Source organism: Alosa sapidissima, chromosome 24, assembly GCF_018492685.1.
Source record: "Alosa sapidissima isolate fAloSap1 chromosome 24, fAloSap1.pri, whole genome shotgun sequence".
NCBI lineage: Eukaryota > Metazoa > Chordata > Actinopteri > Clupeiformes > Clupeidae > Alosa > Alosa sapidissima.
In genome coordinates, this window is record NC_055980.1 from 13,338,252 (window position 1) to 13,349,013 (window position 10,762).

General features: G+C 45.7%; 1 protein-coding gene across 1 annotated transcript in view; it reads left to right on the forward strand.

Moving 5' to 3' along the window:
- LOC121699844 (PDZ domain-containing protein 7-like) overlaps positions 1-10,475 on the forward strand; it is a 15,582-nt gene extending 5,107 nt beyond the window's left edge. The window contains exons 8-17 of the mRNA XM_042082314.1: positions 393-453; positions 883-1,224; positions 1,436-1,591; positions 1,925-2,052; positions 2,284-2,375; positions 3,176-3,267; positions 4,397-4,468; positions 4,812-5,438; positions 6,223-6,323; positions 9,557-10,475. Coding sequence (XP_041938248.1) covers positions 393-453; positions 883-1,224; positions 1,436-1,591; positions 1,925-2,052; positions 2,284-2,375; positions 3,176-3,267; positions 4,397-4,468; positions 4,812-5,438; positions 6,223-6,323; positions 9,557-9,700 — 1,815 coding nt within the window. The 3' untranslated portion in view covers positions 9,701-10,475. The remainder of the gene's footprint in view (positions 1-392; positions 454-882; positions 1,225-1,435; positions 1,592-1,924; positions 2,053-2,283; positions 2,376-3,175; positions 3,268-4,396; positions 4,469-4,811; positions 5,439-6,222; positions 6,324-9,556) is intronic.
- Positions 10,476-10,762: the final 287 nt, after the last annotated feature.

Below are 10,762 nucleotides of genomic sequence, written 5' to 3' on the forward strand. Positions count from 1 at the left end.
ATCTCCTTCTCTCCTTTCTCGGTCCGCTAGGTCCCAAAAGACCTGTGTTTAAGTCAAGGCTGTTTCTGAGGATAGAATTGAATCACAGTAATCTTTCCCTCTGCACAAATCCTCTCCTTTTAGGAATGTTTTATCCAAATCTTCACATTGAGTGGAGTGCATTCATTTTATTTCTTTGTTTGCCTTTTGTCATGTTTTGAGTTCTTGTTCAAAGGGAACTTACTAAAGTAGCCTGGTGTAGCTCTCTCTGATGCAGAAATTATTTATCACTACAAAGAGGTAACATAAGCCAGCTTGAGGGGAGAATAAGCCTGGTATTTACCCTAACCCTCTGCTTGTGTGTGTGTGTGTGTGTGTGTGTGTGTGTGTGTGTGTGTGTGTGTGTTTAACAGGAAGCTGGGAGATTTCCGGCCTATAAGGAGATGGTGGCGGAGTACAGTTGGCTCAATCAATGTAAACATCCTTTGACTAAGCACACACACACAGACACACACACACACACACACACACTTCATCACATAGTAATTAGATTTGTTCAATCTATCTCAACCAGTCTTCATGTTTGTAGCTTTTATTTATTAGTTCTTGAGCTTTATGAAATATACAGTACATAATGATATAAAGTACATACCGGTACTTTATATTGCCTATACAAAGTTCTGTGTATTGTGCATCTGTATTTGTTGGGCTATTTGTTCATGCATTATGTGTGTGCTTATCTGTTTATGTTTGTGTGTGTGTGTGTGTGTGTTTGTGTGTTTCAAGTATGCACACAGTATATGTGTGTGCATCTGTGTATTCCCTCCACCTCTCAATTTATCACACATTTTTTATTTTTCCCACAATCCTCTATCCTTCCCCAACCCATGCCACCCCCCACAGCTCGCCAGTCGTCCTCCCAGGGTTCAGACTCCATGTCCACGGCCTCCTCACTCTCCTCCGGCACCCCCCTCAGCTCCCTCAGTGGTCTCTCCCAGATGCTGCTAGCTCCAGCCGGGGAGAGGGTGGAAACTTCCATGCAGACAGAGGTGGCGGGGGGGTCCAGCGTGCGCAGCCGGGGACCCCTGGAGCTGCTGCAGGACACACTGATCGGAAGCGGAGGCAGTAGCAGCCGGGGATCGGGGAGCAGGAGCGGGGGCGAGTCCAGGAAGAACTCTCTCCTGATGGCGCTTAGCCGACCCAGTCCACCAATCAGACGCACGCAGAGTCACATGACCGTAGCAGGTGAGGGGTTTGGCAGGGGGAAGGGGGTGTTCCGGGGTTCTTATCCTATGGAAATCTGTTTCTTAAGGGAAAACCTTAGTGAGCAGGCAATATAAAACAAGTGAATGTTGTGAAAAGACCTTGAGGGAACGTCATATATCAAAGGTCCTCAAAACGTTCCCAGGACATCCTGGACGTCCCCAAATAATGTCCCCCTAATGTCATCTCCCAGAGGAGACTCAGAGGAAGCAGAAGAAGCAGCAGGAGAGGGAGCGAGGGGCAGAGGAGAGCCCTACAGCCCTGCAGCGCTCCAAGACCTTCGTCAACTCGCTGTTCCGTGGCGTGCGCCGCAGAGACACCTCCAGGGGGCGCTCCAAGTCCCCCGCAGGTAAGAGCAGGCCAGAGGGGACCAGAGGAGAAGCCTCTTGCTGCAACCTGTGTTGGAATTTTAACCCAGTCCACATCCGAGGCGGCCATGTTTGCTTACAGATCGAAATCCTGAGGTCTGTTTGTGTGACAGTCAGGAAGACTTCAGACTTTCTGAAGCCGGACATTTACACCTCTGGTCTTATGGGTGTATGTGTTTGTTTTGTTAACATGTGTGTGTCTCTGTGTGTGGTGGTGTGTTGAAGATCATCATTCTGTACCCGCCGTGGGTTTATGTTGACGGTCACAAAGCTGCTTGTCAGCTGTTTGTGTGTGTGTGTGTGTGTGTGTATAGGTAAAGAGAAGGCTGGGCGTCGTGTCCCTGACGCTGATGCCCTGGCTGCGTTGGCGGCGGTGGAAGACATGTCCTGGAGACTGCTGGGAGAGGATGAAGTGGCTGCCATCATGACACTCTGTGGGAGAGTGAGTACGGCAAGACATAGGGTCCAAACAGGGCGAGCGAAACACCCCGCATTCATTCTATAAAATATATGTCCTCAGAAGTACTTATTATGAGTCATTCTGCTACTAGAAGTGTATAAAACTAATTACAGTTTCTGTTTTGCATGTAAGACTGTAGTGTAGTATGCCATCACTCGCCACCTTTTTTGTGTTTATTTACTTGTTTGTTTGTGTGGTGTGTTTGTTCTGCAGTATCTGACAGATGGTATTGTGGAAAATCTAGTACGCCATCTGCTGGCCATCCTCGACCGGCCAGAGAAGCTGCTCTTACTGCGGGAGGTCAGGTGAGCTCTCAGGTCATGTGTAAGAGGTCAAGAGAGAGACACCTCTGCTGACGTATAAGGTGCATCCCATCCCTCTATTTGTATTTACGTGCCCCGGAAATCGTTCAAAGCTCGACGTCATCGATAATTCCAGCATACAAAGATCTTTTCTTGGTCTATCTACTCATTTATTGTCACTAATGAATCGCTACGGACTTGTTTGATACCGAAAGTTGACAGACGTGGGATGGAACTTTTTACCTGGACAGCTTGGACTAATGATCGCACAATAGCGACTGACAACGCTTCCGTATAGGATGCTCTTGTGTTTCCTCCCGTATTGCTTCTTTCTCCTCAGTCCTCTCTCCTCGTTCTCACCTCATCTGGTTGCAATTGGGCAAATGAGACTTGATGACATCAAGCTTTGAATGGTTTCAGGGGCACAAGCTGGAGGATCGAGGAACGAGGAAAGAGGCCACATGCAGATAGAGGGATGAGATGCACCTTACGCACACCTGCAGCTTCCTGCACACTCGCTAGTCTGTTCCATTGTGTGTTTTCCGAATGCTAAGAAGAAGCATTGCCTCGTCTTTGAAAGATTTGACTCCACAGGGCTCAGTTCTGCCAAGCCATAGTGTCATAGAAGAGGGGAGTGCTTCCCTCCTAAAAAGAAGACTGAATCACAGCACCATAGTTATCTGACCTTTCTGTAAAGGTGTATTTAGTACTGGCTCCTATGTGAGGGAGGACAAGGAGGAGACTTACCCTCATCAGCATTTACATAGATTGATTGTTTGTTTGTTTGGCGTGATTGTGACCAGACTACTGATCCCCGTGGCCGAACTGGAGCTGTTCAACAGTCTGGTGGAGCCCTTTGAGCAGGAGGCCTACGACATCCTCAAATGCCGCTCAAGTGAGTAGAAACATAGAATAGTAAAATTAAGTAAGTAAAATGTATTTATACAGCGCTTTTCACAGACATGGTCACAAAGTGCTTTACAATGTGCATAGACAATAAGCATAGTCAACTAGTAGAACCCGACCCAAGCCCGACGCAGATGATGTCTCAGTAATTCCCATGCTAGTGATTAAACGTTCATGTTTGTGGATAGCCTGTCTTTAGCCTGTTAAACAGAACAAACAACAAATGGAATTCTTATTGTCTAAAAGAATCAGATGAGCCTGCACGCATGCAGGTCACACACAGCACACATTAAAGGGAAACTTGGCAGGGTTAGCTATATTTCCCCCTCTGCTGGAGAAATTGTGCATTATTCTATTTCAAACTTTGGAAAAAGGTAACGCTAAAGCACATGGATTTGTTTACAAGCTAGCGAAAACGGTTATTATAAGTTTGACAGAACAATGTGGATGTTACAAGGTAAGAAACACGATTTAAAACGAGTTTCTTGTTTCTCACTTCTCTTTCCGGGACGGTAGTCTCGTCTGTTGCAAGGTTGGTTTTCCGCCTGGGGATGCTAGGGGCTGTGGGGAAAGTCACCATTTTCACCAGAACAGGTCATTTAACCATCCAAATGATTTCTAAATGGGTTTATTACATTGAAATAGTTGCCAAGTTCCCCTTTAACACAAAAGGCCCAAGCAAGCATTGCCTATTGAAATAGAATTTTAGTCTTACCAAAGTCTTGAAATGAATTGCAACAGTCTTTAAAACTACAGTCCTTCTGTCACTGATCCATATGCATTTTATTTTATTCTCAAAAAACAAATGTTTGCATCATGTGAAGCAGACCTGTTGGTTACCCAACATAATAAGTTATTTTACTGCAAATGTAAAGTGTCCAGTGCATATCGCCCCCATGTGTCTGAACCTGAACCGAACCCGTCGGGCCCCGTCAGGCCCCGTCGGGCTCGGGTCGAGTAGCCACACCCTAGCCTGGTGGTTAGCCTGTCGTCACTCACAGTAATTGCCTCCTCTGCTCATCTTCCTTTCCTTTACTCTTCTCTCTTTCTCCACTCCTTCTCCTCCTCCTCCTTTCCTCTCCTCTTCCTCCTCTCTTCTTTCCCATGTCCCTCTGCAGCACGGTCCCCTCCTCTGCGCTCTCCACAGTGTGGCCGGACTCCACGGCGCCAGCTCATTACGCCTGTTCCAGGTCAGAATGCCTCTCCTGCTGACCCACACCACAGTTACACTGATTCATATACACACACTTCTGTGCAAACTAACTACGGTAACTAACTATCCAACCATTTATCCAACCATCCACCTCGTCTTTTTGCATTGTACCCATTACAGAATGTTGGTGTAGGTTTGACTATACTTTTGTCCCCCTGCCCAGATTTCGTGGTGGCTTATATACAGCAACATAAAGTTACTTTGATAAGTTTCACCATTGTGACACCCCCCACCCCCCTCTTCAAATCGTTTGAACCTCTACGTATAGTTATGTTCAGATGTTTAGCAGTTGTTTCCTTTGTCTCTCCAACCCAACCCAGATTTTCATGGTGGATTTGAGCTGCAACGGGCAGAGGATGTGGAGCGAGAAAACCAGCTGATGGAGGAGCTCCATCGTCTAAAACTCTCTCGGGCGCAGGAGTCGCCAGATCTCCCCCACACCACCAGAGCCTTCACCCCCCTCCTGGACGTCCCCCTGGACCTCTATTATGCCTCGGCCCCCACTGTCCGCATCCGAGCCAACCCCACGCTCCCAAACTGGCTGCTGGCCGAGAGCACCAACACCACCTACCCCCGCCTGCTGGAGAATGGCTCGGTCCAGTCCATCTACAGTGATGGGGAGAAGGGTCATACTAACATTGAGAGGGGGAGGATGCCATTCAGCAGCGGGGGAAAGGACAGGATCAAAGAGGAGAGCGAGAGAGAAGAGGAAGAGGAAGATGAGGATGTGCCAGTGTTTACAGTGGGGAGTGCGCCCAAGTATAAAAGGCCACCGCTCTCACAGGTGTTCAGGGTTCAGGAGAGCTCTGACTCGGACTCGATGGTGCCCCCTGTGGTTTCGGTGGGAGAGAGGCAGCTAAATGGGCAGGGACAGAACAGTGCAGCGGTGTGTGAACAGGACTACGAGTTCACCACGGTTTGCATCTCCAAGACCAAGCAATCTTTAGGTGAGAAGATCTTTTTATCCTCACAAATCCCAAGTGATTTTAGACTAGAGCAAATAAGCATCAATTAATTGTCCAGTATTTTCATCTCAGATCCAGGTCTAGTCAGTACAAAGCAAAAAAACTATTAGGGCCATCAGGGTACCTGCTATATGGGCTGATGTTTGGCTACAAAGTCCCATGTGATTTTTTGTCAGAAGCACACAAGATCTGCACATACAGTATCTTGTTTAGGATATAAGTTATATAGTTAAGATATATTTGCAGTACCCTTAAAGACCAACAGATGTCAGTAAAGTCTAATGTAAAGTTTGTTGCAGTGGCTGCATTGTGATCATTCTAAGAAGTGAGGGAAGTTAGTATACGCGTTTATAAAAGCGTAAGGTTAAAGTTGTGTTTCCGTATCTAACGTCCATAGCTGCACTGATTAAAAATAAGTCCAGTTACCAGTTCTCGTTTCAGACCTGCTAATGAGTTTGAGCAGACTTAATAAGGACTGTGGTTTTACACAGGGTCATGTATTCTAGATCTAGATAGCATATAAACTAGTATAATATAAATATATAGTCCCGGACCTCAATAAGTGCTATATAGTGAGCATGATGGACCAGCGCCTGACAATCGGTGGTTGACCAACTTTAATTCCCGAATCCACTGTTGCGAGTTCACATGGCGTCAGATAAAAGTGTCTTTTTAATACCAGTTACCTTTACCATCAGTCACCTTTAGTTTAATAAAGCTCCCCTACCCTGGCCGTATGGGGTTGTGGTTTTGTGTGATGCTGTAGGAATCAGTATTTCTGGCGGTGTGGAGTCCAAGGTGCAGCCGGTGGTGAAGATCGAGAAGATTTTCCCAGGAGGAGCAGCCTCCACCAGTGAAGTCCTCAGGGTGAGAGCTCTCTCTCTCTCTCTCTCTCTCTCTCTCACTCACACACACACATTCTCTCACTCACACACACACACACACACACACACACACACACAGCCCAGTAGTGGGGATATCGCCATTTGACCATAATTCACTCTCCTTATCATGACCTAACCCCTCAGATATCCAGAGGTCATGAGAAGGTATGAAGGTATGAGACCAATAACACACACAAACACACTCAAAGCTTCACACATTCAGATGGATGCTGAGATACACACATAAATAGGTGAATCCACAAAGCATACACACACACACATACAGACATCACCTTCCACCAAGTTTCTTGAAAATTGGGTCAGTAGTTTTAGCATAATCCTGCCCACAGACAACAGACAAACTGCAGTATAGGTATTCACAGATGGATGGATGGGGAAACATAAACAGAGAGAGAGAGAGAGAGATACAGCAAGACACACAAAGCAAATGCACAGAATCAGGCAAAATCACAGACATATGCAAAAATAGATACACACATACACACACACACACACATCATCTGTCCTGTCCCTGTCTCCTCTCCATCAGCCCCTCAAACTGCTCGGGTTCTTTGTTATCTTATTTAACAGGACGGCGTCCCAGATTCAGCAGTCAGAAATATCCCACAGTAATTACTGTGTCCCTTCACTAACAACCTTCAATAGCTCTGGACACGGCCTCATATTTAGAAAATAAATCACCTTAGTCACTTCTAACCTCCAATACCTCTCTGGACACAGCCTCACTTTTAGAAAATAAATCCTCTTAGTTACTAACAACCTTCAATACACGTCCTCCTCAAGTTGGAAAATAAATCACCTCTATCACACGCTCCTAAGGGTTAACCATAACCTTAACTCACAGGTTAAAGGTAGACTGGAAACTGAAAAAAGAAATCACCCCTGTCACTCATTCCCTTTACTAACTCACACAAAGCTTGGCTGGACAAACTCAGTCACTAACACATACAAAGGTTGGCCACACACTGCTTTCTGTCCAAAACTGGATGCTGGTTCCTACACTATCTTCCCTTAAAGGAACATGCAAACGTTTTGGGAAATAACCTTATTTGTCGTGTACGTCAAGAGTTAGATAAGAGGATACATACCCCTCTCTGTATGTGCAGTAACCCAGTCTAGCCATTAGCTTAGCTTAGCATAATTCACTGGATGTGGGTTACACCAATTGGCTTATAGCAGAGACTTTCTAATGAAGAGACACAGCACTCAAAAAATCCTCCATATAAATGGATGGGGTTAGTTTGTAACGCCCATATGCTAGTTGTCTACACATATCCCACCCCTTCCTCGGCAAAACATCGACATGTGAATACATTGAGCCAATCATGTGGTGTGTTGTGAGTACATTGAGCCAGTCGTGTGGTGTGTTGTGAAGACATTGTGCCAATCATGTGTTTTTATCTCGCAGCGGTGTGTGAACTGGACTACGAGTTCACCACGGTTTGCATCTCCAAGACCAAGCAATCTGGTGTCTTGAAGCCTTGCGCACGCGCATTTCTGCTGAAATAGATGCCCGATAAGTCCCCAAAAAGCGAGATGAATTTGCATACCAAATACTGCTGATTTACTTAGGTGTTTGATCTAGGCTTGTTTGATGAAAAGTGAAAAGTGCTACCCAGTGAAAAAGTGCTAAATGTTTTCATGGTTTTCATGGTCTGAGACTGAAAACATTTTACACTTTTTCAAGTAGGAACTACTGCACCCGCCCAGCCTCAGTTTTTGGGCATGACTCCCAATTGACTCTGGCATATACTTTGTCATTAACTCCCGCAAAGGTAGGCTGCACAGTAGTCTGCACAGTGCTCTCTCTCTCTGAAAATGGCTGCTGGAGCCTCCGTCACAAACTCCCACATATTTAGACCTGCTAACCAGTCACTAGCACAAAGGTAGTCTGAACACTGGCTCATGGCTCAACTCACACACACTTGGACGGAACACTGATGGTGACTAATGTAATGGGCTTCACATTGCTTCCTGTCAGATGATAAATAACCACCAGGCAGGAAATGGTCACTTTGATAAATATTTTGAAAATATCCGGATCCTTCAATAATCCCTCTGATGGATGACTGGACATTGATGGCTAGCCTGAGAGAGTTGTCTCATTATGCGGTAGTTGTGCGTGACCAACTGAGGTTGATTGTGGTTATGCCAGAGCTGTCTCATGTGCACCTACGCTGAACAACTGCACACACAATGCCTTGGAAGATGTTTGCTGTAATTCCGGATTCGGTAAGAGTTTAATGTACCAATTTAAGTTTAATTTAACCCCTCGATAACGCCTCTTAGAAATGACATGAACTGACATGGTCCAGACCAATTCTCAAGTGACAAATACACAACAGAGGAATACAGAGCCACAAGAGCATAGATCAGACAGCGTTTGCTTTCCAAATAAGTTTTTTATCAAGCATTTGACTTTCATCAAGTAACCAAGTCAGTAACTCATACAATTCAACCTACAAGCTGTTTCATTCAAATGTCATTCATGAGTCAACTCTACGGAAAATGACTGTGTTTAAAAATATCTCTGTCACATCACATTTCTGATGTGCACTTCTGACCCTGCACTGTAATGAGAAAGCGAGGGGAGAGGCAGAGGAGTTATTTAGCAGTAGGTGTGTGAGTGTGAGTGTGTGTGTGACTGCGAGAGAGAAAGGTCATAGAGAGTTATTTACTGTGTGTGTGTGTGTGAGAGAGAGAGAGAGAGCGAGAGAAAGGTCATAGAGATGGAGAGGAGTTTTGTGGGAGGTGTGTGTGTGTGCTTGCATGAGATATTAGTGTTATTGGCCCGTTTGTGTGTTTGTGTGTGTGTGTAAGGAGAGAGAGTAAAAAAGAAAAAAGAGGCCATGTACAGTAAATGGAGAAGAGTTTTTTCGAGGGAGGTGTATGTATGTACATGCATTAGTAATTGGAGTTATTTACCTCTCTGTGTTTGTGTGTACTGCTCTCACACCCCTCCCTGCCTTCCCTCCAGGCTGGCTATTAGCTAGTGTCAGTGTGTGTATGGTTGTGCGCTCGTCTACATGTATGTGTGTGTGTGGGTGCGCGCTCGTATATGTGTGTGTGTGCTTGTGTACGCGCTCCTGTATGTGTATATGTGTGTGTGTGTGCGCGCTTGTGTATGCGCTCCTGTATGTATGTGTGTGCGTGTTCGTAGTACTGCTCTCACACCCCTCCCTGCCTCCCCTCCAGGCTGGCTATGAGCTGGTGTCGGTGGACGGCGTGTCCCTGGCCGGGGTGACCCATCAGCAGGCAGTGGACATCATCCGCCAGGCCTTCAGCCACAAGGCCAAGGACCCCATGGAGCTCATGGTCAAAGTCCCCAAGGGTCCCTGAGCCGCAGCCTGGGACAGGCACACACACACCACCCACCCGCTGGGCTCTCCACCCACCTGGACCAGCAGGCTGACGGGCCAGACCAGAACAGACCGCAGACCGTAGTAGGGGACTCTGGCCGTAGGAGCTAAATGGAGGAAGGCCCCACAGGGAAACAGTACCATTGGCTGGCTAGCAAATGGCAGGTTGGCCCTCTAGAAACAGAGAGAGGGAGAGAGAGATTTGGAGAAACTGAGATAAGCATTTTCCAATATCTCAAAGGCAGTGAATATGGATCTGAAGACGTTGTAGCTCCTTTGTTGACTATGTTGTGTATGGTGAAGATGGTGCAGCTGTGTGGGACTGCAGTGCACACTGAGCTTTAGGGGTTCGGAGACCAGAGGCTACTGAAAGCTACTGACGAGGGGGGGGGGGGGGGTGGATACTACTTTTTTGTATCGGTCAGTATATCATGTGAACTTGCCAGGATAATGGATTCAGTGTGAAAAATAACTAAGTAATATTAAGGAAAAAGGTTCAAAGTTGGAGAATCGCTCGTAGGACTGTGCTTAAGCATTCCTACAATGGCAAACACAGTGCTCTTTTTTTACACGCAGAAGCCATTTTAAATGCAGTATGCACATATTAGCCTAATGCCATTCTTTCTCTTCACACAGGTCAAAAGGTGAGAGAGGGAGGAGGGGAGAGAAAGTTACAAAACATTATATTCCTGCACGTATTATCCATGCGTCTGCATGTTTTGATTAAAATGAACTTTGCAGTCGTAGTTGTATTTATGCCATGTTTTTTCTTTTTTTATTAAACAAAAATTTGGTTGGTAGAAGAAATTTACAACATGAAAAATATACATTATAATGACTTCGTACAAATACTGTGAATAAAAAATTATAATATAAAGCCATGAATCACATTCACGCGCAAAAGAATTAAACAAAAACAACGGGGGGGGAAAAAACAACAAACAAAAAACAGATCCTTAGAACAGTAGCTGTGACAATGCCTTGGTCTATTCACAGTGACTACCCTATCTCTATGTACAATATTCATTAAAGAAATCTAGTA